The 25,696-nt window shown below is 39.9% G+C and overlaps 1 protein-coding gene across 1 annotated transcript in view; it reads left to right on the top strand.

The window, feature by feature from the left end:
- Positions 1 to 25,696, top strand: part of DOCK2 (dedicator of cytokinesis 2) — a 500,992-nt gene that overhangs the window by 71,298 nt on the left and 403,998 nt on the right. Inside the window, exons 15-22 of the mRNA XM_065410088.1 lie at positions 5,486 to 5,584; positions 9,332 to 9,404; positions 9,492 to 9,595; positions 12,792 to 12,975; positions 13,079 to 13,176; positions 16,806 to 16,895; positions 18,251 to 18,351; positions 20,483 to 20,617. Coding sequence (XP_065266160.1) covers positions 5,486 to 5,584; positions 9,332 to 9,404; positions 9,492 to 9,595; positions 12,792 to 12,975; positions 13,079 to 13,176; positions 16,806 to 16,895; positions 18,251 to 18,351; positions 20,483 to 20,617 — 884 coding nt within the window. The remainder of the gene's footprint in view (positions 1 to 5,485; positions 5,585 to 9,331; positions 9,405 to 9,491; positions 9,596 to 12,791; positions 12,976 to 13,078; positions 13,177 to 16,805; positions 16,896 to 18,250; positions 18,352 to 20,482; positions 20,618 to 25,696) is intronic.

Genomic DNA, 25,696 nt, shown 5'->3' with positions numbered 1-25,696 from the left:
CTTAAGTAATGTGCTTAAACCCATAAAAGACGCTTGCTGACCTTTTAGTTCTGACTAGCAAGCAAACAGATGATCTGCTCTTATTGACTATGACTCCACTTTTACTCTAGATATTTCCTCATGGGGATTCCTGGAAGAGTAAAGTAATTGCTATGTTAAACTAAATGTTCCATCTCCATTATACAACAAGCCAATGCAGGAATGGGACACGAAGACTGTATTCTTATCTCTTGGGTGGGGATAGTCTGCTTGAGTTAAGTAAGGTAGCCATGTGGACGAGTGTGTGTCTGTTTGTACATATGCAACATAAATATTTACAAGTTTTTTCATGGTGTCTGTTTTCCTTTTTTGTATAGCTTTTTTTGTCTCAAGACATTAACAGCTGTCCTACATTTAGGAAGATTTTCTTCCACTTTGTTTTGGGCTTTATGCTATTCTTTTTGGAACTATGCTGTATTCAGAAGAGTGAAAGCAGTGACATTTCTTAAGATACTGTAAATCTGGAGCAATTAACTGTGTCAAAAGCCTTACACTGGCAGAATTGAGAATTTGGCCCACATTTATCAAACTTCACGTTAATGCATGTATGATGCAACAAATCTTCATTATGGGGCCAAACATCAAAATGTGGCCTACAGCAGTGAGCATGTAACTTTGCACATGCAAAAACTTGTGTGCACATCAGTCATGTGAAAATGAAGGAGAAAGACACCCCAAAGAGCTTTGGATCTCTAGTTCTAAGTTCTGTTGTCTGCATCTGCAAGTAACGATGTTAACCCATAAGTGCAAGTTTGGGGATGTGCAAGTGGAAGCTAGGTAGAAGTCCTTTTGGAAACCTGGCACTATTTTATGTCTTCACTTAATTTTCTGTAACAGTGCCTATCCCAAAGTCTAGGCACCTCCTCATTAATACAGTACTTAATAAAATGAACATATTTAAATGTCCAGAAATAAAATAACATCGTAACTTAAATTTTCTATCCTACTCTATTAATGCACATTCTCCCTAACCGAATGAGAAACAAAACACATCACTAGGTCTATATTTGCAGCTTAAGTCAATTCAATTCAAGCAATTTTTTTAGGCATAACTCCTTTAAACTTCTTAATTACACAAAAAATTGTATCTGTTCATTTAAGATAAACTTGAGAACACACGATAAACATTGGGAAGATAACTGGACTTCTGCTTTATCTAGATATAACAAAAGCAAAGCTGAATTAGTACACAATACAGAAAACCAATCCACAATAAACACATTAAGTAGTATCAATTAATTTTCAGTGAGTTACAACGAAGAATTGAAGCATCCATGATTTCATTCTTTAAATAGGGAAGTTATGGCTAAGTTTAGCTATCAAACTAGTTTAAATTGAAAAAACTGGCACTAGATTTATTTCTGCAAACAAGAGAGAAGGTTACCTTCTATAAGTAAATGTCACAGAATACATTGAAACAACTCATGTGAGAATGGTGCATTATAAAACACCCTTTGGGGATATGTATTTCTACTAATTTAGATGGACCTACCTAGGCACATGCCTATATTTCCTCATTACAACCCAGAAATAAAGCCTCATTACTCCTCTTCTGGTATCAATATTATAACCTTCTTGTCACATGTTTAAAAGAATGACTTCATAAGGTATGAAGTGGTTAGGTTAGACGGTGCACTGCTATCTGATGTTTATAAATGTCTGTCAGCCAATACAATCAGGGGTGGCTCTATGTATTTTGCCGCCCCAAGCACGGCAGTCAGGCGGCTTTCGGTGGCATGTCTGTGGGCGGTCCGCTGGTAACGCAGATTCGGTGGCATGCCTGCGGGAGGTCCGCCGGTCCCGCGCCTTCGGCGTACCCGCTGCCAAATTGCCGCCAAAACCGCTGGACCAGCGGACCTCCCGCAGGCATGCCACCGAAGGCAGCCTGACTGCCGCCCTCACGGCGACCGGCAGGCCGCCCCCCGTGGCTTGCCGCCCCAGGCACGCGCTTGGTGCACTGGTGCCTGGAGCCGCCCCTGAATACAATGTACAAGCTTAGCTTCAGTTGCAGCTACAGTCGAGAACAAGTACTATGCATGTGTAATTTAGTGTGTATTTAATGTGCACGTGTGAGGGATGCTCCATGAGTGAGGGATGCTACATTTTTGATGGGTGGTGAGACCCACCCCAATTAGAAATAGAGGCAGAAGTGAGAGCTTGGCCTTTTTGCCCCTCAGCACAGGGAATTAGCTACCCTATGTGCGGGATCCCTGGCTGTACTGTGTGAGTCTTTTTAGGCCATTAAATGGCCTCAGCCTAGAATTTAAAAACCCTTGTGATAAAATGAGTGGAGATGAGCATTGATCAAACTTGGGGTGATTTTTTTTTTAAAAGGCAGATTGGGGTCTGAACTCTATAGCTTGTGCCAGTCTGTAGAAATAGCATAGATTGTGTGTGTGTGTGTGTGTGTGTGTGTGTGTGTGTGTGTGTGTGTTGGAGGGGAGGAAATGAGGGATAAAAATCAATGAGAAATTTTGGAAAAGGTAAGGTTTAAAATAATAGAGAATGTGAATTAAAATGTTGGAAGGGAAAATTTTATAATGTTAGATACATAGAACTAGAATAAGCAATTGTTAGACATATGGGGTGGGAAAGGAAGGCGAGACTAAAATATAAATAGAGACATTAAAAACTGCGAAGAAAATGTTAAAATAGAGTTAAATATTGATATATTAAAAATAGCATCAAACTAACAAAAGACAGTGGACTGTCATTAATAAAATGAACAACCAGGAAAAAACAAGGCATCAAGAGCTTGATGTATAGCAGGTGGCAAAAACTGGATGTAGAATTGGATCTTTTTTGGGGTGTCACATTTTCCCCCCTCTTTGTAAATCATCAATGGGGTATGAACTCAAGGAGAACAGTGACTGTCTTTCTGTGGTTGCTGTGTACTAGGGTGGCAGATACTGCTTGAAAACCACACCCAATTAGCTGGAGCTGAACCTGTTGGAAAGGGGTAAAGCAGACTTGCTGGTGCAAGTGGCATAATGGTACCCTCAGGCAGACAGTGCTAGAGTTTGGAGCAGACAGATACTGAGAGAAGGAGCCCTAACTACAGCCAAACAAGTGTAGAAGACTTAAGTTGGGGCAAAGTTACTGTAGAGGCAGTAAAGCCTGCTGAGGCTTAATCTGGAGTTTCATATAGGTAAATTTGGGAACATCTTTTTGATGTAGAGAAGTGGCTCTATTTTTGGACTGAATGAGCACTCTCCTTTGGAGTGGGGTGGGGATGCTACTGATGTGGGGTTGAGCCCATCCAGACCACAATGCACTTTGGGCATAACTTTGAGTGTAGAAATGAAACATGACAAATGTAAAAATATGCCCCGAAATGAGATGTATTGTGGTAGGAGGGAGTATCCAGGAGGGGGCCTTATTGTCAGGGGCCTTATCCCCTGCTCCTAGTAGTGCCCCTAGAGGGAAGTCTCACTGAGCAAGACAATTGCCTGAGAATTCTGAGTTAATTCATAGAAGGGATTTTGGAGTCTAAATTGGGAGTGCCTTCCTGAACTGAAGTAATCGTGTCCAGCTGAGCCTACTTAGGCTCAGAACCTCAATAGGGGATGGGCTATTTTTCGGAAAGAGAGGCGTGTTACTTTCTAAAAGCCAGGGCAGTGAGTTCTAGAGACACAAATCCTCCCCTAGTTGTATTTGTAGTTTTCTGGCCTCTTAGAGATGAAATAAAATAAACTGCCTAAAGGAAGTGTTCCTAGGCATTTCTCTAGGATTTTGTTGCTCGTTTTCTTGGAAAAGAGCCCTGTGAAATTTGAAACCCCAGAAAAGAGAGGGCTTTGGCATCTTTGCTTTGCTTAGTCCTCCTGGGAAGTTTTTCTCTAGCTGCACAGACATCCAGCTAAACCTCCAAGAAAACTGAAAAAGGCAAACACAACGTATCAACTTCCCTTTCCCAGACACAAACACCTACATCTTAGCCCCTTTATGGAGCAAGTTATTTGTTGGGCACTGGCTGCATGCTAAAGGACGTAAAATCTCCTGAGGTTGCCCAAGCCTTCTCTACTCTGGCATACCCTGCTTTTGAAAGTTTTTTGTGCTTCAGGGTTGTTCAAGCGATTGTGTTTATGTGGATGTCTGACCCTGGCCTATATTCTCATGTGAAACTTTTTAAATAAATGCCCTCTTGAGGCACAACATGACTATGTAGTGGTACTACACACTATTTCTACTCTAGCTTGTCAATATATGGTCTCCTCTTGAAGTCTTTGCATGTACAAAACTCGCATGGATTTCAATGGGAGCCAGGTAAGGGGTAATAGAGCTGCATGCACTAGGCTGAAGATTACTTTTATTGTTCAACTTGGTTGCAGTACAAAACATAAAACAAAGAAGAAACACACTGGAAAGCATTAAAAATACCTGAAGAGGAGGCTTGGTGGGAATAGAAGACATTTGATAATATTTTACACAAAGGATGGTTGAAGTTTCTATACTTGAAGTCGATTATAATCTCCTTGGGCCAGAGACTTCCTTATGTGTTTCTACAATGCCTATCACAGTGGGTTGCTGGTCTGACTGGCATCTCTAGGTGCTATCACAGTACAAATAATACAACTTTTTTGTGTGCAATGAACAGAATATCTTGTGCTCCTTTTTATATGTGTCGTTAAATGTAGCACTGTAGCCTCTAGCTGTAAACAATTTTTTTTCTGTTGCATTTAAATTGGAAGATGCTTTTCCATTTAAATTAGGTTGATAGTGTTCTTGGTTCTATACAATGGGCCAAATTCACCTCTGGAATAAACAAATTGAATTGCATTGATTGAGTATAGTGAACCCATGCTCATGCCAATAATCAAGTTGGCCTCTGAATACTGTTGTCAGTGTTGCACCCGCTAAAGATTTGTTAAAAGATTGGCACTAGCATGTATTTAGAGCTAAAAACCTTATAAAATGCATTGTGGATGTCTGAAGATTTAGAAATAATCAAAGTAAAATACCACCTGATCAATGCAAGCCCATCAGGGAACTTATTTTGTATGGATTTTTTTTTTAAAGAATCAGATTAATACATCAGTGTTACAAACAAATGATAAGACTGGTTACCATTAGGGTCAGAAATTTTCAGAATGTTTTATATGATGGAGTGCTGCTAATATTGGATAATTGTATTCATTTCCTTGTAGTGTTTGACTTCTTTAGCAATCAGAATGTGCGGTGTGAGAGTCAGGGTGGGAATGTGATCTGATGATCTGGTCATGACTCCCTGCTTCTCTTCATAGCTCTGATTTCTAGAATGCTAGTATTTATTGTAGTTAAATAGCTTTCACTTCTAGTTCTTTGGATGAATTTTGTAAATCTGCTATGCTGAAAATATGTACCTTGTTGGAGTGTTCTAAAGTAGGAGAGTTTTGCCTTTTACCCACAGCCCATGAATTATTTACACAAAATAACTAAGTTGCATTTTTTTTCTCTTTTTCTGTGTAAGAATGCAATTTGTTTGGGAGCAGGGGACAAACCTGTAAGTGAATACAGATCAGTTCTCTACTATCAGGTCAAACAGCCACGCTGGATGGAAACATTAAAGGTATGACACAAACATTTTTCATTTATATTTTCCCCTTCAGTTGTCAGCTCCTATCTTTTCTCCTAAAAAAAAAAAACCCTATTACAGTGCAACTCAGATTTTTTGTAACAAATACCTTGAGGTCTTGAAATATAGTTGCATGTATGTCTTACATCAACTATCAGTTAGGGATACATGATAAGTGATGCTTAAAGTTTCAGTCTAGAAAACTGTTAGGATTTCTTGTTGTTGTAGCAGCAAAACCGATGAGATCATCTTAGTTTACCTTATGTCCTGAATATGCCTTATTCAAAGTGAAACTGTACTGGTGTAAAACAGAGAAAGCGAGAAGCTTGAGTGATTAAACAAGTATGGTAAATAACCTCTTGTAAATTTTAGATTGTTATGGTCTTGGATGTCTGTTAGAGAAAAACTAATAGACACCTATGTAATCAGTGTTTAATTGGAATAGTCTGGAAGGTTCTGAAGGCAATAATTACAAAACATGGCTCAAGGTTACTTGACAAGTCTACAGTCAATGCTTTTTTTTGAAAAGTGCTATGGAAGATTGGCTAAATTATGTCAGTAATCTGTATAATAAATCTGCAACTGCACTAACGTATGTAGTGAGAGTGGAAAGAAGAAGGTAGGTCATCTGCAGCTGTAAAATGTGTGTGTAGTCATGAAAGCACTGACAAATGTATTTTGACATCTTGTTTCCATTTTAAATTTTTGTAGTAACTTGAGCAGATTTTTGTATTGAGGGTCATTAAAAATAATTGTGCTTAAATTATTTGAAAGTTGGGGTTTCAAGTCAGATTAAGGTATTATAAAATGCTGTGTTGTAGCTAGTGGTTTTCAAGATAGTCTCATGTGATTTCAGGAGCCACCACTGTCTAAGCCATAAAGAGAGTCAAGGTGGGTAAAACTGGATCAACTTCTGTGGGTGAGACAAGATTGTCTGTCTGTATTTCATCCACAGAAGTTGGTCCAATGAAAGATATTACCTCACCCACTTTGTCCCGCTAATATCCTGGGACCAACAAGTCTACTACTATAGTGCAAATAGGAATAAACTCAAGATAGACATCGGAATTATATAATTTAAAAATCTGATTTGTGTCCGTCAGATCATGAGAATGTTTTATACTAATGGAGTACTGCTAATATTGGATAATGTATTCATTTCCTTGTAGTGTTTGTAACTTCTTTAGCAATCAGATTGTAAGGTGGGAGAGAGTGGGTGGGAATGTGATCTGATCATGACTCCCTGCTTCTCTTCATGGCTCTGATACTGACTTGGTTTGCAGCTTTGGGAAAGTCATTTAATATTTCTCTACTCCAGTTCATCCATTACCAAAGAGGTATAATTACCTCCATAGGGCTTTATGATTTGATGTTAAAGGGCTTTGAGTGGTGTTATATAAAACCATATAATTAACAGTACAATTTCACTTTCCTTTTTCATTTTTGTTTTCTAGCACATGAACTGTTCTCAGTCCTATAACTAATGGCTTTAGCCATACTCACATGCAAATTGGAAGTGGTCCTGATCAACATTTTCATCCTGGACTGTATAATAGGATCCCAGGCACCCAGAGCTCAGTCTGCTTCCTCTTGCTGCAGTCCTTTTTTACACCTTCCTCTATTCTGCTTGACTGTGGTGCCTCTGAGTTCATTAGAAATTCCAAGCAGATGATTTCAGGCCTAGCATCTCTTCTGCTTACTGAGGCCAGGCCTAGGCAAATGTGTCTTGTGTATGCAAGGCTTTATAGGGCCAGCATACAGGTGGGGAAGAGTACCACTGATTTTTGCATGTGGTTATGACTGTCTCAAGTTTGGTCAAGTGCCCCCTCCTGCCCACTCCCCAGATGGCTGAGAGTAGTGCTGCCAACTTTCTAATTGTACAAAACTGAACACCCTAGCCTCGCCCCTTCCCTGAGGCCCCACCCCCCGCTCACTACATTCCCACTCCCTCACTCACTTTCACTGAGTTGGGGCAGTGGGTATTTGGGGCAGGGGGTTGGAATGCAAGAGGGGTGGTACCAGAAATGAGGGGGTCAGGGTATGTTTGGGGGGGGTCTGGTCTGAGGAAGGGAGTTGGGGTGCAGAAGGGGGTGAGGGCTCTGGCTGGGGGTGCGGGCTCTGGGGTGGGGCTGGGGAGGAGGGGTTCAGGGTATGGGAGGGGGCTCTGGGTTTCGGGGGGGCTCAGGGTAGGGGCGTGGACTTACCTCGGATGGCTCCCAGTCAGTGGCGCAGTGGGGCTAAGGCAGGGTCCCTGCCTGTCCTGGCAGCACTCTGTGCCCTGGAAGGGGCCAGCAGGTCCAGCTCCTAAGTGGGGGGCCAGGTGGCTCTGAGCACTGCTCTCGCCCACCGGACCCGCCCCCCAGCTCCCATTGTCTGCGGTTCCCGGCCGATGGAAGTGTGGAGCCGGTTCTTAGGGTGGAGACAGGACGCAGAGCCCCGTGGCTCCTCTGCCTAGGAGCTGGACATGCTGGCTGCTTCCGGGGTGCAGCGGTGTCCTTAGGAGGACAGGTAGTCCCTACCTGTCCTCCTAAGCCAGGACAGGTAGGGACTAGCCTGCCTTAGACCCGCAGCACCGCCGACCAGACTTTTAATGGCCCGGTTGGTAGTGCTGACCGGAGCCGCCAGGGTCCCTTTTTGACTGGGTGTTCTGGTCGAAAACCGGACACCTGGCAACCCTACCTGTGAGGAGCCCCACTTCATTGGGCCCCATCTGCTTTAAGCCTCCAGAGTTGAACAGAATCCAGGCACTGCCTCTTGTTGGGATCCCTCAACATACTCACAGGGCAATGATCCTCCATTTAGCACACTCTTCTGAAAGCTGAGATTTTGTGATCCAGCTGCCTACCCCCCATTACCAGTGTTAACTGCTCAGACTCTCCTATAGCTTAAACACTCCCTCTTCGAAAACTTCTGCCATCTGGGTGCTCTGCATCCACAGGTTAACTCTTGAAGGGCATATGTGTAACACCCAATGCACAGACTGACTTTCACAGGATTCTAAACCACCATTGCTCTTAATCACAAGAAATACACAGCTCTATACAAAAATAAGTCTATATACATTTCCCTGCCTTAGTTTCCTCACCAGTCCAGAACATGATTCGGGTCAGAGTCCTCTGGGTCTGTCCAGGGTGCTTCTGCTTCAACACCATGGTTTGTTGTTATAATCGTGGAGCCTTTCACATGCATGCGCGCACGTTCTCTCTCTCTCTCTCCAGGTCAGCTTGCTTTGACCTACGTTGGTCCTAAGCGGAGTTTCCCCTGCTATGAAGGCATTCCTGTCTCTTCCCCTCTCTCCTGTCCAAAACTTTCCGTGTGTTTCCAACTCCCTCAAGTTGATATGTCCCATCATCAACTCCTGGCTCCTTTGTCCTGCTGCTAGTAATTTTCCACTCTTCAAACCCAAGCCTACTTACATGCAGGCTGGAGGAAGTGGCTTCTCCCAGCTCTAGACCTCCTCCTTCTTAGCATATATACTGAGCAATCAGAGTACAGTCATTAAAGGTAACTCCTCTCCATTGTCCCTAGTCTGGAAGAGATGTGCTTACAAGCTTGTTAGCAATATACAGAGGCATTCCTTGATGCAGCAATATTCAGTAAGAACAACTTCACAATATCAACCAAAATTTGTAAATTGCCCAGATTGCATGAGTAGCTAAACCCAGCAATTAAAGGAATGGTGGATATTCATTTCAAAGTAGACCAGTTTAATTATGTGCCATAACTTCTGATTTATAAAAGGTGGCAGTCCCTATTGAAGACATGCAAAGAATACATCTGCGTTTCATGTTCAGACATAGGTCATCTCAAGAGTGTAAGTACAGAATTTTTATTATTTTTGTTTGCAATCAAGGTTGCCGATCCTTTAAAAAAAAATAACACATGATTTTGTACTTTGTAGCTAAAGACAAAGGAGAAAAGAATTTTGCAATGGCCTATGTAAAGCTAATGAAGGAGGATGGTACAACTCTTCAAGATGGCTCCCATGAGTTGGTAGTATTAAAGGTATAGTAATGAAGGTTGTTGCATAGAAGGAATTATTTTTTTCACTGACTTTTTTACTGTTCAGTCTTCTATGATATTCCCAGTTTTTGATGGTCTTCCTCTCATTATCCTATTAAAGACTTAAATTATGTGGTCCTTCCTCTGAATGGACAAGACTGGATGCATCTTTTTCTAGAGCCAGTCAAGACGACCCCAAACATTTGCTATAGGTAGGAATCATTGTAGAGTGACACAGGACAGTTGCTGTTCCCACATTTTAACCTTTGTTGCCCTGCTTAAAGTCTACTTTGTCCCTACTTCTAGAAGCTTGGGACAAAACTCAAGACCTGGACTTAAACCATCATTAGAACATGGACTTAAACCATCATTAGAACATGGAATAAAATTCAATTAAACACTGATTCAGTTAATTTCACCATGATCTCTTCTGCCTTGTGAATAATCTGTGAACAGCTTGTGACTTTCTTGTATTTGTGAAGGGTTGGTTGGTTTATAATTACAGTGAATACTACTTAGCTGTGGATTGTATATGAACAGTCAGTTGCAGGGATTTGGATACAGGACATTTGAACAGTGCTGGTTAGTTCTGATTAGCCACAAATAACATGGTTGACCCCCCCCCCCCGGTTGGATGCATGATATTAAACTTGAGTTTCCCATGCAGATACTGAAGACTGGGAATTGGAAATGAATTTCCTGAAAATATAATCAATCCTGTACTTAATTAGCTGTTTCCAAATGTGTTTGGTCCAGTAAACTAGTTTTCTGTAATATTCATGGCAAGCTAAAACAGAGGCAAGCACACAACTAAAGCAAATAGTTTATAAATTCCAGTGGAGATTAATGTATTTTTTTAGATATTTGCCAACCTCTTGTTGGTACTAAAACTGATAAATATTGAGGCCAGAAGGGACCGTTATGATCATCCAGTCTTGATTGATTGTATAATGCAACCCATAAAATTTCAGCAAGTGATTCCTGCATCAAGTCCATAACTTCTGGTTAAGCAAGAGCATATAATATTAGAAATGCTAAACTGAGTTGGCACATTATATTTATGGTAGAAGATAGACAGATCATTTCTGACGGAGAAATGCTACTTCTAGAATTCAAACACAGAAACACCAATGCTAAGCATTTAAAAACATGTCAGGATCCCAGAAATGGAGAGGCTTTAAAAGGTATTTAAAACCTTTTGAGTTTAAAGTTTTTAGCTGTTTTTTTTTCTTTTTTTTTGCTTTCTGATGTTCAGTCCTTTGGTGTGCACTTGAATCATGTTTTCAAGCTTTTCTCAGAGGGTTAGAAACTTTTTATTCAAAATGAAAGCTGAGACTCTCATCTAACGTGTTTTAAAAAAAAACCCAAAAAACCAAAAACCTAATTGTGAGACTGATAATATAGAGGAAGCAGGCAACACTTGCCAATGTTCTAGTACATCTTCAACTTCAGAAGTGACCTTTCCACCCTCAATATATCTCTTGATAATTTTCAGGCTTTTCCTGTGCTTTGTTTGACTGCAGCTAGAGAATGGACATCTCCTCATGGGATGGAAACCAGTGGGGTTTTTTTTTTTAATGCTTTTGAGTGAGAACCTGAACTGAGTTTAGGCACCAAGCCTCTTTCTACATCTTGTCAGAATGGGAAGCATCCCTGACACCTTTTAGGGATTCATTAGCATGAATTATCTCAAGAATTATATAAAACCATAAAAACTGACACCATAGGTCTGTTTGCACACAGCCCTTCTTTCATAGGCCAAACCTTTTGGAGCTATGGTAAATGTCAAAGAATAAGTTTCCTGAATCTAGAAATCCTGTGCTGAGTAAATTTCAGGTCAGCGCACTCTCCTCCACATCTGCTACACTTGCTCTGCAGGCCTGGCAGTTGCACCTTCTGATGTGGTCTGGAAATTCAGCTTCAAACCTGAACAGTCATGAAATTGGAATAGTTGCAACAGTATTGGGTACAAACTGTGAACTGATGGATGTACTATATGGTGCAAGTAGCCATTCCAAGAGCTGTAGTTAAGTATATTCTATTTTCCTTCCCTAGTACCTACCATTTCATAATCTGACTAAAGTGGGGGTTTTTTCTCTTCATTTTAATAGGCTTCTTTTGCTAGAAGCTTGTGTTGGGGAGACTGTTTTCAGTTCCAGTCTTAATTGTCAGCTGAGTATAGTTTTCCCTAATTTCTCATTTCTGAATAGTTCCAATGTAATCAAATTGGATTTTATGACAGACTGCATACGGTCTGTCATAGTATCTGTCCGCCCTAATCAATATTCAAGTGCATACAATTATTGAGAGGACTTCTAAAATAATTTTACAGAATACAGATTTACTTTGCCTTTATACAAAATTATAATGTCATTTTCTTTGGCGCATCACTATTCACAGCCTCTCTTAGAAGGCCAAACACCACAATTCTGTTCTGATTGCCTCTCTATGGAATGTCTTCAAATCAGAAGAAATAATCTCCCATTTTACATCTTGCCAGTTATTCCTGAATAACATCTCTAAGATATCGCCTTTCCCCTCCATCCAGACAGTCCAGGTCACCCTCCTGTTGGATCTCAATTACTGCAACATCATCTTCTGTGACCTTGAAAAATGCAGTCTCGACCTCCCCACCCCCTTATATCCATTCAAAATAGTGCTTCAAAGAAAAATTTCCAGGTTTCTTGCTTTGATCACATCATCCTCTTTGCATCCCTTCACCGTCCTCTTCTCCATTTCATCAAATACAAACTACGTTGCCACTTTCAAGGCCCTTCATGTCCTATCCCCACTTTACTTGTCTGTGCTATTGAGAGGTCAACTCCAGCCTGCATTCTACCACGGATACCAGCCAGCATCGTCCACTTATTACATTTTCAAACAATTGCCTTTCCAATTTCTTCCAGGCTGCCCTTTGCATATGGGAAGGAGCACCCTTTGAGCACCCTCAAAGTCACCTCTCCTTAAACTTTTCCTGTGGTGCCTAGAAAAAAAACTTGACAGTGGTGAGATTGCTGGTGTGCTGAGACTACAGCTTTCTTGCTGACCAGCATTGTTTGTGTTTACTTGCGCTTCACGTGTTTTCTCTTACCTATCCTTACTTTGTAAACTATGTTTGTGCAGTGCCTAATGGTTGTCCATGACTGTGATTCCTATGCATTCCTGCAATACAAATAATACATAACTAATATCTTTTCAGGGTGATAGTAAGAAAATGGAGGATGCCAGTGCTTATTTGACTCTACCTTCCTCTCGCCAACATGTGGAGAATAAAGGATTGACCTTAAGCCGAAGTGCTAGCAGTGTAGGAGGACTCTCAGTAAGCGCACGGGATGCCTTTTCTATTTCAACTCTGGTTTGTTCAACAAAGCTAACTCAAAATGGTATGCAGTTCAAATTCTTGTGTAAGCATTTGAAAAAGGCTATTACACATTCTTAAAGCTTTTTAACATCCATGTGAGTTATCTTCTCTGCAATTTATTTCAGTGGGTTTACTGGGTCTTTTGAAGTGGCGCATGAAACCGGAACTGCTACAGGAAAATTTAGAAAAACTGAAGATTGTGGATGGGGAGGAAGTTGTGAAGGTACCTCCTTTTCAATGTTACATTGTTACACAGCTGCTGTTCTGTTGCTGTTGGAGCTCTGTAAATAGCAAACTCCTGGGTTTCTCTCCCCTTTAACGATGATTTTATGAGCCTGCTGCTTCTCTTTTGACAGAGGATAGAACATTTAGGCTTCTGTCAGGCTGTTGTTCATGGCATTCAACAATCGTCTGATAGAGGGGATTATTTTTTTTCATTTAGTAGAGTTAGGTATGCCCTTGCTATTCCAGAACCTAGTCTTCCTCCACACAATGGACAAAATACATCATTCCAATGATTTAGGAAGAGGTGATGCTGCAGAGCTCAGCTGCACACCACTCTTCCCTTAAATGAGAGATAATTTTCTCTGTTCACATAAAATCATTACAATGACAAAGTTTTGTCATTAATTGTACAAGATGCTCACATGAAACAATTTCCAATATATCTTAACACCAATCTTGGTGAAAGCAAAATACAGTTTGCACACTTATAAGGATTAAGCTAGTGGGACAGGTAAGGATAATTTTTAAATAGATATTAGATACAATATGGATGGAGAAAATCATGTAGTCACTATAGGATGGTAAGAGTCCTTATATTAGATAGTTTAATGTCAGAAATTCCTATGCTGACATCACACATTGTTGCTTGCTGGGCCACGTTTGAACAAGTGTGCAAGAGTACAATAAATTTTTGATGCTATTTGTGTTAGGCTAATTTCATTTGACTCACTAGCAGATATGGACATATAGCCAAAGGTATTTATTTGACCTCTTTCAGCCATACATATAAAATTCATTTGACCATATTTGCAAATTTGAAATACACATGTAGAAAACAATCTAAGTAACAACATAACAAATATTTAGCCTAGATGAGAGTAGATTAGAGGTTGTAATACCGAAAGAGTTATTGGATAAAGCTGAGGCCCCCTATGTTAACAAATGCAAGTGATATGCATTTACTTTAAAAATCAGTTTATTGCTCCATGTAAAGACTATTTGCAAGGCTGCAGAAGTAGCTAAATCTGGCAGATACAAATCCGCAAGGGAAATGACTTCTGCCACTTCCCATTCCTCCTCCTAAAGGTGCCTGTCTCCAATTTTTATTTTAGTGTTTTTCTGGAAGGTAGAAAGATGGCTTAATCTTGGTCTTTCTCCTTGTCAAATTTTATTCCCCACATGTGTATCTACATCTATCTAGCTAAATATCACTAGCAGAGGTAGTAATACTGTCCTATAATCCAATAGGTATAGCTCATTTTCTGTCTACTTGAAGCTTCACACAGTTGTCTTCTGGGACACCCACCTTGATTAAGGGAATATTGCTCAGCTAACTCAGAGTCCCATGAATATTCCAGACATAGTATTAGTCTAACACTTGTAGATCCTTAATTCAAAATCTTACTGCTTCAACATGCCTTAGCCAAGGTAAACACGTTATTGTTGCTAGTTTGTGGTGCCATGTCTCTTCCCGCTGCACTTTGTATGTGTTCAAATCATTGAGAAAATAGCTAAAACAACCATTTCCCCCCCGGCATCGGAATTTTACTTTGCACCTGTAGTTTACTCTTCAGGGAACTATAAAACTGACTTACTATGCAAAACAGGTGACAATGGCTAGCACATCTCATACCTGGGTCCCATAAATATTATCTCTGGCTGTGTGATCCAGGCAACTACAGACCCATTAGTCTGATCTCAATATATGCAAGGCTTTAGAACAAATTGTGAAGGAAAGAATAATTAGACATAAATAGGAGATAGTGCAACATGGTCAGGCTGTGTCAGACTAACCTGACATCTTTCTTTGATAACTGATTCTCTAGACAAGAGAAATGTGGTAGATCTAATCTACATGGACTTTAGTAAGGCACTTGATAAATGACAATGAAAGCCCATTTAACAGATTCTGTACTGCTATCTTCAACACAACACAGAATTCTTGAATCTTACAGTAACTGTTTAGAATACATGTAGTTTTTAATCCAAGAAATAACAAACATTTGCTTTCAGATAAGTTTTTTTTTCCTTTCTGCCCTCTCTAAAATGATACTAATGAAAACCTTCCCTGATCCTTAAAGTTTTGAAAGAGGTATAATCTTAAATGCATAAACCAGCCTCTAATTATAAGGGTTAGTAAGGTACTTCCTTGTGGGCAGGAAACTCCATAATTGTCTACTAAAGAGTTTCTGCCCCTTCCTCCAGAGCAACTAGTGTCAGCTACTGTCAGATGATGATGATGAGTACAGATGGGTTTCTGGCCTGATCCATTATGCTTTCTTATTCTCAAGTGGGGTTAAAGATTTATCCATCTGGGAATTTTCTTTGTGCAGAGAATACAGAATTGGGACATTAGCGACAAAGTGGTGCTTTTCACAAGTATTCTGACACTCAACCTACACCAGAGCTAAATTTTAATTTTGGGCTTGTCATAGACAGGTGATTAAAAAAATGATGGAAGAGAATAATAGTAAACATTGCTCAAACATAGCTGGTAAAGGAATATTTGCTCAGTTTGTGCTTTCTGCTGCTGTCAACAGGTATACAAGAGAATAAGCATTGTTTTTTTATAGTTGGGTTATATATGTCAGATTTTTTAAAAATGGGAATATATTATTAATGCCCTGCCTTCTTATAACAAATGCAAGTTAGGTAAGAATTTGTGAAAAACTACTGAACAATGTTAATAGTTAATGAAGACATAAAGAGAAGGCACCCAAATTAGGAGTCATGTAATTTAAATCAACCTTACCTTTTAAGTCTAAAAGCAACTAATGCTATAGTAGCTACCTCTGTTCTATGGGGAGGGGGTGAAAAGTGCAGTACCCACTAAGGACGGGCCAAAGCCAATTCAAATCAACAGGGGTCTCACTGTTGACTATAATGGGCTCAGTCTCAGGCTCTAGAGCAGGGATCGGCAACCTTTGGCATGCAGCCCGTCAGGGAAAGCCACTGTCGGGCCAGGCCAGTTTGTTTACCTGCAGCGTCTGCAGGTTCGGCCGACCGTAGCTCCCACTGGCCGCGGTTCACCGCTCCAGGCCAATGAGGGCTGCGGGAAGCAGCATGGGCCGAGGGATGTGCTGGACGCTGCTTCCCGCAACCCCCTTTGGCCTGGAACAGCGAACTGCAGCCAGTGGGAGCTGCGATCGGATGAACCTTTGGACGCTGCAGGTAAACAAACCGTGCCAGCCTGCCAGCGGATTTCCCTGACGGGCCAGGTGCTAAAGATTGCCTATTCCTGCTCTAGAGGGATAAACATCTTTTGTGCTGTTACCTTTTCAGGATAAAAAGAGCAAATATTGATCTATATCACTCAAAAAGACAGGAATTGTTTTAATTATATACAAACTACAGATAGTGATAGTTTAAAGAGTCATAGCATTGATAAAGAACCTAAGTGTATATTATGGACTAACCGATCGGAATCTTCAGGGACATGGTCAAATTCCAGGAACTAAAGGCTATATCCTCTGAGGTGCATCATAAAAAAAACCCCACAATTTTCCCAGGGGCCTCCAAAAATCCATCCAGAGGAAACCAAGTTCCATTATCTGCAAAATGAGTTCTCAATGTGATTTTTGCAAGTTATTTTAATTATTTTGTCTTGTTTCATTTTCCATCATATAGTTTCTCCAAGACACTTTGGATGCCCTGTTTAACATCATGATGGAACATTCCCATAGTGATGAATATGACATTCTAGTCTTTGATGCACTGGTAAGAATCATCATAGGGAAAAAAAAAGACTACACTGCAAGTAGAAAAAATGAGCAAATGGTCTTGAAATGCACTGAAGACACTGCACTACTAAAGAGTCATAAGAGACTCCATAGTATGTATATATACACCTCAAGGAATTAGTGTTAAAATAACAAAACTAGTTGATTAAATGTTGCTTTTGAGTGTGTCCCGCTGTGTGGAGTGGCTTATGACCATAAGTGCCAACCTCAGAGCAGACTGTCAAAAAGGAGAGCAGACACCCCAAACTGGTGATATGGTCTATAACCCTGTAACGAATCTGATCTCTGAAAGTACTATAAACAGTCTTACCATGGAGGCACAGACAGTCCCCTTGGGCATTCCACTCTACCTTGCCACTCAGGCAAACTAGACTAAGTGATAAATGGTCACTTACACCAAAGGTCACAAAATATTCAGGTTGCTCCCAGTCTTAATAGACCAGTCACTTTCCCCAGATGAATTTATAACTCAGATCTCTCACCAAAGACAACACTGGTAGTCAGACCTATAGTAAACTAAGAATTTATTGACTAGGAAGAAAATCAGAGTTATTTACAGGTTAAAGCAGGCAGTCTGTGGTTCCAAAAGGTGACAGATGTCTACATCTGTCAATTCAAAATGTCTTTCAGGGCAAACCCAGAGTAACCATGGGGACCTCTGCTTCAGTTTAGTGTGTCTGGCCCTATCTGAGCCCAAACATCAAAAGAGAGATGAATTTTTTTCTGTTCTGTTTTATTTCCTGCCACCAGCATTCAAGCTGATGATAGGGGCTTTCTTGCATGTAACACACTTTTGTGGGTCAGAGAGAGCCATTAACTAAGTCTTTGTATTGTGATGTTCCTCAATGGCCTACTTTGTTCCGATAGTCCTTCTTGATGGGCAGTGGACCATTCCTTCTGATTGGGGTCACAGGGTCATAGCAAGTAGTCCTACAGTTACAAAATAAAACTTACATATCACCTTATAGCTTGGGATACAGACATGAAGAGTGGAATTAATACGTGCAGCAACTTAAAAGCATTTCATAAAGTCTAAAAATATTGTTATAAATCCAGTACCCATCTTAACCATGCTAACACAGGTGAGCTGGACTGGTTTCCAGCAATGAATTTGTCAGAGCTCAGCTGAAGCCTAAAGCCTTGGCAAAAACTGGCACCTGATCTGCCAGCATCAGAGCGAATAGCTAAATTTGCTGAAACTGTGCATCAAATTGTGCACAAAGTAAGTTCTTAAAAGTAAACGTTTCAGAATGATAAATACTTCAGGAACCTGATATTTCCATTTTAATGTTGTGCGCGTGGCAAACACTAATTTGATTAATCTCTCTTTAGATTTATATAATAGGACTTATTGCAGACAGGAAATTTCAACATTTCAATACTGTTCTGGAGGCTTATATCCAACAGCACTTCAGTGCAACTTTGGCTTACAAGTAAGTTTTATTCTTTTCTTTTCTCTCTCTTTTTTTTAAAAAATCCCCCAGTCATTTTTTGAAAGTTAACAAGTAACTTTAATCTCATTAGATGTCTTGACTTGATAAAGTACTACAATACGTTGGCCAAATTGAGATCCTTTTCAGTTTTAGTCCTCCTGCAGGCCAAACTCCTATGGATTTCAAAGAGGACTAAACATGTGTAAGGACTGAAGAAAACCTTAAGGGATTCAGGGTTATGTCCAATATGAAGCAGATTGATTACACCAGTTTTGTGCAAACTCTGGCAGAAAGCCTCTAGCTGTGGAAAGCCTCAAAAGGCAGTTGTTAGCTGTACAGCAATGCATAAACCTCCCCTGTGCTGAGGAGTCTGCAGCCAGATAATCATTGCCGCAAAATTCAGCAGAGCTTGCTTGGGATGGTTGTGGTTATGGCAGTAAGTAATGAATTCAGCAAATTCCTTTGGTAGCCTCCATTTGCAGGGATCCCATATAGTCCCCAATAAACAATGGAACTTTCCTCCCTGTGTGGAATCCCAGGTATCACTACCTCCACTCACTAGCATGTAATGGGTTGGAGTGGGATAGGCGGTGTAGTTGACCAACAAAGGTCAATTTAATTGTGATGCGGGAAGACAAGAAATCTATGTGCTTCATAAACTGGCTCATAGGAAGTTCCCAGCATTTTGATACTGTAATGAAAGAACCTATTATAACTGGAGTTTTCACAAATTTTGTCAATGTTTTTTTGCCAAAAAAGCCAATTTGTCAAAACCAAAACTGTTTGCAAACAGGAGTGGGTTTTCACAACTTGAAAAAATGTAGAGAAAATTTCAAAATAGTTTGTTTTGGTTTGGCATTCTTGAAATGGAAAAACTCCAGCTTTTCAATGTGAAACAACTTTACATTTTGAAAGGTAAGCTTAATTGGACTGAGAATGGTTAAAAAGAAAAGTGGGGGGGGAGAGGGAAAAAAAAGGTCAACATCAAAACAAAATGTTTCAATTGACCCAAAATGTGGGGAGGAGGCTGACGGGAGAGTTTTTTGGCTAATGAATATTTTTGAGATTTTGAATTTGTCCCAGTTTAAGATGTGTGTTGGGGGAGGAGGTCAAACTAACGTTTCTGGAAATGGGAAACTGTTTCCCACCCAACTCTAATAATGAATCAGTAGGGGTCCCATCAAGGTTGACATGACACACTTCTGAAACTGTAATGACCAAAATTGAGAAACTCAGGGTATGTCTATAGCTGGGAGACTATGTTGGCATAATCCCATAGTGTACACATAGCCTGTATTGACAGAAGGGGTTTCTCTGTTGGCATAGGAACGACCTCCCTGAATGTTAGCAATGTCAACAGAAGCTCTGTTCTGTTGATATAGCTGTGTCTATACTGGGGTTTTTATAAGCATAGCTGTGTCTGTTGAGGATTTTTTCCCACACCCCGGACGTACATAACTCTACCAATAAACTTTTCAGCATAGACCAGGCCTCAGTCTAAGGGCCTGATTCTGCTCCCATTTAAATAAATAACAAAAATCAATTTGACTGCAGTGATAACAGGAGAAAATTGCACTTGCCTGACATTTTTGTTAGCATGTAATGTGCCAGTGCAGCAGAGATTCCCCTCAGGGCATGCAATGAGGAAATAGGTAAATATCGTACATACCTTATATTAGATATTTTATTTGAACAGTCATGCCACTAGTGTCTAATAGTGTTAGAGCACATGCCTACATTTAGTGCTTCCTAATTTATTATGTTTATGGCAGGCAAAAGTCACCTAGAGTACAATGCATATAAAGGATTAAATTTCCTTGTACACGGATCACTGGCACTAAAATGAATGCTGCTGAATCATAGTTTCCAGGATTGTCAGCTCTGGTGCTGACAGTTTCTATAATTGAAGAAACTTATATCATTTCAGAATCAGTTATTTGCTATTCATTCTCATCGCATTTACAGGAGTCTTACAATTGGCATGTACAGTAGTAAAAATATTTAATCTGGTTTATTTTTATATCTGCAATTTGAGTCTTGATGCACTATGTAACTGCAGATTAAGAATGTTGAGTAATTTACTGAGACAAAGCTAGTTACTGACGTGCTTTTTTTTTTATCCCTAATTCAGGAAACTAATGACGGTTCTGAAGACTTATTTGGATACTTCCAGTAGAGGGGAACAATGTGAGCCTATACTAAGAACTTTGAAAGCACTGGAATACGTGTTCAAATTCATTGTTCGGTCAAGAACATTATTTTCACAGTAAGTACTTGTTCTGTAAGCACTTGATTGATTAGTGCTGCAATGGCACAAAGGTGTAATATTAGTGTTGGTGGCGGGAGAGGAAGAATTGGGCACACACCTGTAGGAATTTTCTGATCATTTTTTTTATTTCAAATTGAGCACAAGAGTTATCAGATACTTGATGGTGTTCTTGGCCTAAAGTTTTAAGGATTAATACTTTATTCAGGTGGTAAATTTTTTCATAATGAAAATTGTCACAAAAAGTAAACATCCACTTTCCATTTCATTCAGAGTACAAATTTCCAATTCCTACTAAGATAATGACCTCTCTTGAAAGGTGATTACCAATGACATCAGATTGTTTTTCCAGCTATTTGGCTTGGGCCAAAGAGCATGACAGGTGGCCTAAAGTTTAGATTCTTGCCTTTCAGATCATCGTATTTAGCAGATCAAAGATTGTGCATAGCACAATGTAATAATTTTGGACTAACATAATTGAATTGAGTTTAGAGCTCCAGTTATCCAGTTAAGAATCTGGAGGATTAATTTTAGAGGGAAAGATTAAAAGGAACTAGGTATGTATAGCTCAGTAACGTGAGAACTAACAGATGGGGCATTCTACAAGCTTTTTTAAGGTATAGCAAAGAGGGAGGAATTTTTAGAGCAGTAGAAGAGGTTATAAATGTGAGCAATGGAATAAAATGAAAGAAAATTTAGGCTTAATATTGTGAAACACTTCACAGCAGTAAAATCTATTAAAGTGAAGAATACTCTTCCAAGGGATGAAAGCCCTGTTGCTTGAGACATTAAGAATGTAAGGGGAAAAATCTTTAAACCTTTTGTAGGAAGGAATTCTGCACTCCCAAGGGAGGAGGGAGATCTGACTGGGTGACTTAATGAAACTTTTCCATCCCTAACCTCTTTTACATGATTCTATGGCTTTTATCTTTGTTGGTTTTATAAAGGAGCATATTTTTACTCAGGAAAGATGAAGTATCGTTTTATATTCCAAACATAAGGAAAGTGTCTCACCTGGAGGTAGAATCACCAGGAGAAAAATGCACATTTTACACCTGAAACTAAGACCATTATCCATCCCTTTGGTGTTTAGCCCTTAATGTTTAAAGAACAAAGCAGCTCTCTTTACTGAGCATAACTAACTGCAAAAACAGCTCTCTTAAGTTATATGGTCCTTAAAAAAAATACTAGTAATTTTTCGATCTTCAAAGGCTCTATCACTTGATGAATCCACTACTACGTCATATCAAAGAGAAAAAGAATGAAGCAATGAAAAAACTTGACTTGGAAAGCCAAATGTTGCCCTTGAATTTGTACATGGGATTGACTGAAGTCCAATGAAAGCTCTGTTATGTGTCCTGAGGGAAGCAATTTCCCCCAGTACTAATACCTCTCCATAATAACCTGATGAAAGAGGTGTTGGGTATAACTGTCATATAAGGTTCTTCATTTCCAGAGACTCCCCTTTCCAATCCATTTAGTCCATGAAGTAGGATTTCAAGGTTACTCATTAACCTATTATTTATTTCTATTACTGTAGTACCTAGGAGCCACAGTACAAAATACTGGTCTCTGCCCCAAAGAGCTTACAATCTAAGTAGATGACAAGAGACAGATGGAAATAGATGTGGGGTACAAGGAAACAATGAGACAATACTGGACAGCATGATTAGTCTCAGCACACCAGTGGCCTAATGGTTATCAAGTTTGGTTACTTTGTAGGCATCACAGCAAAGAAGAATTTTGAGGAGAGTTTTAAAGGACAATGAGGCAGTTTTGTGGATGTTTATGGGAGTGTCCCCTAAGCATGAGATAACATGGATGAAAAAGCGTGAAGACGCTTGTTTTGAATATTTAACAATCAGGCAATGGAAGCTAGCATCAAGGGCCCATAGAAGGGGGAGGTGACATCACAATACTGAAAGATGATAGATAAGATGGAATAGGCCATGAAGGGACTTGAAATTGAAGACAAGTAGCATATGTTTGATGTGGTAGAGAAAGTGGAGGGATTCAAAGAGAGGGTGACATGGTCAAAGCAACTGATAATACTTTTTGCGGCAAGATATTGCAGTAATTATGACATGAGATGAGTGTGTGCTAGAATTTTAGTTGTGTGGAGAGACTAGAGACATAATATCTCTTATTTTAGAGCTATTATGCAGAAGGAATCTGCAAGATATGTTTGAATCCTAAATGTGAGAACCTTAAGAGTTTTCAGTTGAAGATGACTCCCAGGATATGTGCCTGAGTGATGGGCTGGATGGTAAAGGAGGTAGTGGGGAGAGCTTATGGGGAAACATTGGGTTCACTTTTAGCCATGTTGAGCTTGAGCTGATGGCAGAAGAAGAGAGAGATGAAATACAGCATTAGCTCTGAATTGTAGGAAAGAAGAGGAAGGTCATGTCATTTTGACAGTTTTCTCTTGGAAGAAATCAGTGAGATCTGTGCAGAGAGAGAAGGGGAGGGTTTGAGGAGCAAGTCATAGATGGTGAAATGGTGATGGGGATTGCAGGTATCAGAATCCATTAAATTGGAGAAGTAGAGTAGTTTAGCTAGGAAGATGGTGGAATTGAAGGGACTATTGTGCTTCTGTGGCTTTTACACTGATGTAGCTATACCAGTCCGGCTGTGTTGCATTGATGTGATTTAAGCTTTTTTGAAAATTGGTTAAGTTGCATCTGTAATGGGACAGGGGGATATTCTGTCCTGTATGTGTGCAGAGACTGAGCATTCCAACTAAAATCCATGTTCCCTTCTTACTGTTTTTCTCCCTTTCTTTGGGAGAAAGTCAAATGCCATGCTATAAAATCTGTGGGTCTACACATCTACACTGGAGGCTTCTACAAATGTAGCTATGTCCATGTGTACACACAAACCCAAACCCTGAATTATAGAAGCCCTTGGTTTCTCATGCCATGTGCTAACAGCTGAACAATCTACAGATGTAACTTAGTACAAAAAAAGGAAAACCAGTAAGGTAGAAATTTTACTAAGTGGGGAAGTAACATCTAAGGCCGAACAGTAATGACTTTAGCTAAATGTTTCAGCCTTTAACTATTTATTTTTATTATTTGTTTCGACCACTGAAAGTGTGGAGCAATACATCTGGTACCAGAAGGACAGCTGAGATCTCCTTTAGTTCTGTTGATTTTTTTATAATAAGAAAAGAGAACTAAACCAAAATGTCTGTTCTTTCTGTATAGCAAAGGACCTTCAGTACCTACACCTAAATCAAACACTAAATGGCACTTGTGTTTTAAAAGTCATAAAGCTCTTTTTTTAAATTTTTGATTGCTAGAGATCAATGCTTTACATATTTTTGTCCTACATTATGCATTGGTACGTAGTTATTATAGGTAATGAGTAAGTTTTACCATCAGTGAAAACAACAGTTTGATAGCATTATTTGGTAAGATCATAAATTATTGCAAAGGCATTTGTGATTCTGAATTAAATTTCTAGGAGCAAATTACCAAATGTTTGAGAGATTATTTATCATTTTATTTGGGTTTTTATGCTGCTGCTTTTTTACACAAGAACTTTTACTCTTGGGAATCTGTTTAGTTTTTTATATCTTTAATCACTCACTCTGTCAGATTATAGCTAATTATTTCACAATACCATTAGCTTAATGGAGACCAATGCAGAATATAATATCCTTACTAAAATGTTCTTGACAATATCACTTTAGGCCTCAAAATATTACCTCTTTAATTGTTGCTATTCTGATGATGAAAACCACCACTATATTGCCAAGAAAATTTAATCCCCTCCACCCTTGCAAAACTTGTATTCTTAAAGCCACATTTTTCACACATCCCCTACCACTTCTGCTATTGACTCACTAATTGTGCGAGTTTGGTCTCACCACTAAATCGGTTTCCCCCTCATTAAAATTGCAATAGCTGTTGGTGTTTATATAGTGCTTCTCATCTCAGGATCCCACAGCTTTCTACTAAATATTGCTATGCAATATTGTGCTCTTTCTACAAAGAGACAACAGAAGTTAATGTTGCCAGTTTTGGATTGATTGTACATAGCCATCATTCAGGCACAATCCATGAACCTTGTATTGCTAGCACAAAAATACACTAGTATTGAGAGTGGCATTAAACTTAACCAAAGTGGGAGAGGGTGATGAGAATGGGGCTATGCCTGCCCACTCCCCATCTCCTGGGCAATGGACTGGCACAGTGAGAGCACGTGATGCATCCTGGAAAATGGCATAGCAGTGAAAACTTCTGTGTATGATCTCCCAGTGCTGCTGGCACAATGGTTCTGGGAACTGCCCCTCTTCACCCAGTCTAGTGTGGCCATTGGCTGAATTCACTGTTTTGTCTATTTAAGGTAGAATGAAGGGACAAGATACATCACCCATAAACACAAATAGGATCAACCTAATGTTGTTTACATAAAGTTACATATTGTGCAGCATCTTTGTTTGACATCAGTTTTTATTTCTGTCCCATATCACTTCTTACCACCTACATACAGACGTCACCCTCCCGCAGCTTTCCAGTAGTAGCTACAAAACCTAGAATACACACTGACTTACAAACTTTGAAAGAAAGATACACAAGATGCCAATGTGTAATGCTTTCTCAGTTCAACATACTTTAAAAGGTGTGTACTATTCACTTTACATTTTGTAACTTTCCTGACTTGCACCATCAGTGTAGACCAAATACCTAACTGCACCCTTGTACCATTTTCCTTGCCTCTGTAGGATTGTAATGGGATGGCACTCACCTCTCTCAAGCACTCCCCTTGGCAGAGCGTGCATGCCTGGACTCTTTCTCTGCCTTGTGGTGTGTCTTCAGCAACTCACCCTCTGGCCGAGTCCCACAGTGTGTATGTGAAATAAAAAGCAAACCCCTTCTGGGGGCACAAGTGCAACAAGGGGGTCTATCTAGGCACCCTCTGTAAGGTCCCTTTATCTGCAGCCCTATCCCTGGGCTCGCTCCTCAATCAGTCCAGCAGGACCTATTAGTTTGAACGGTCTCTCTGCCCCTTCTGGGATTTCTCAAATTGTCCCTGCTCTGGAATAGAGCAGTGCCCCCAGGGCTCCCTCCCTGG

This window comes from Emys orbicularis, chromosome 8 (genome assembly GCF_028017835.1).
Source record: "Emys orbicularis isolate rEmyOrb1 chromosome 8, rEmyOrb1.hap1, whole genome shotgun sequence".
Lineage (NCBI taxonomy): Eukaryota > Metazoa > Chordata > Testudines > Emydidae > Emys > Emys orbicularis.
This window is presented reverse-complemented; position numbering and strand designations above follow the sequence as displayed.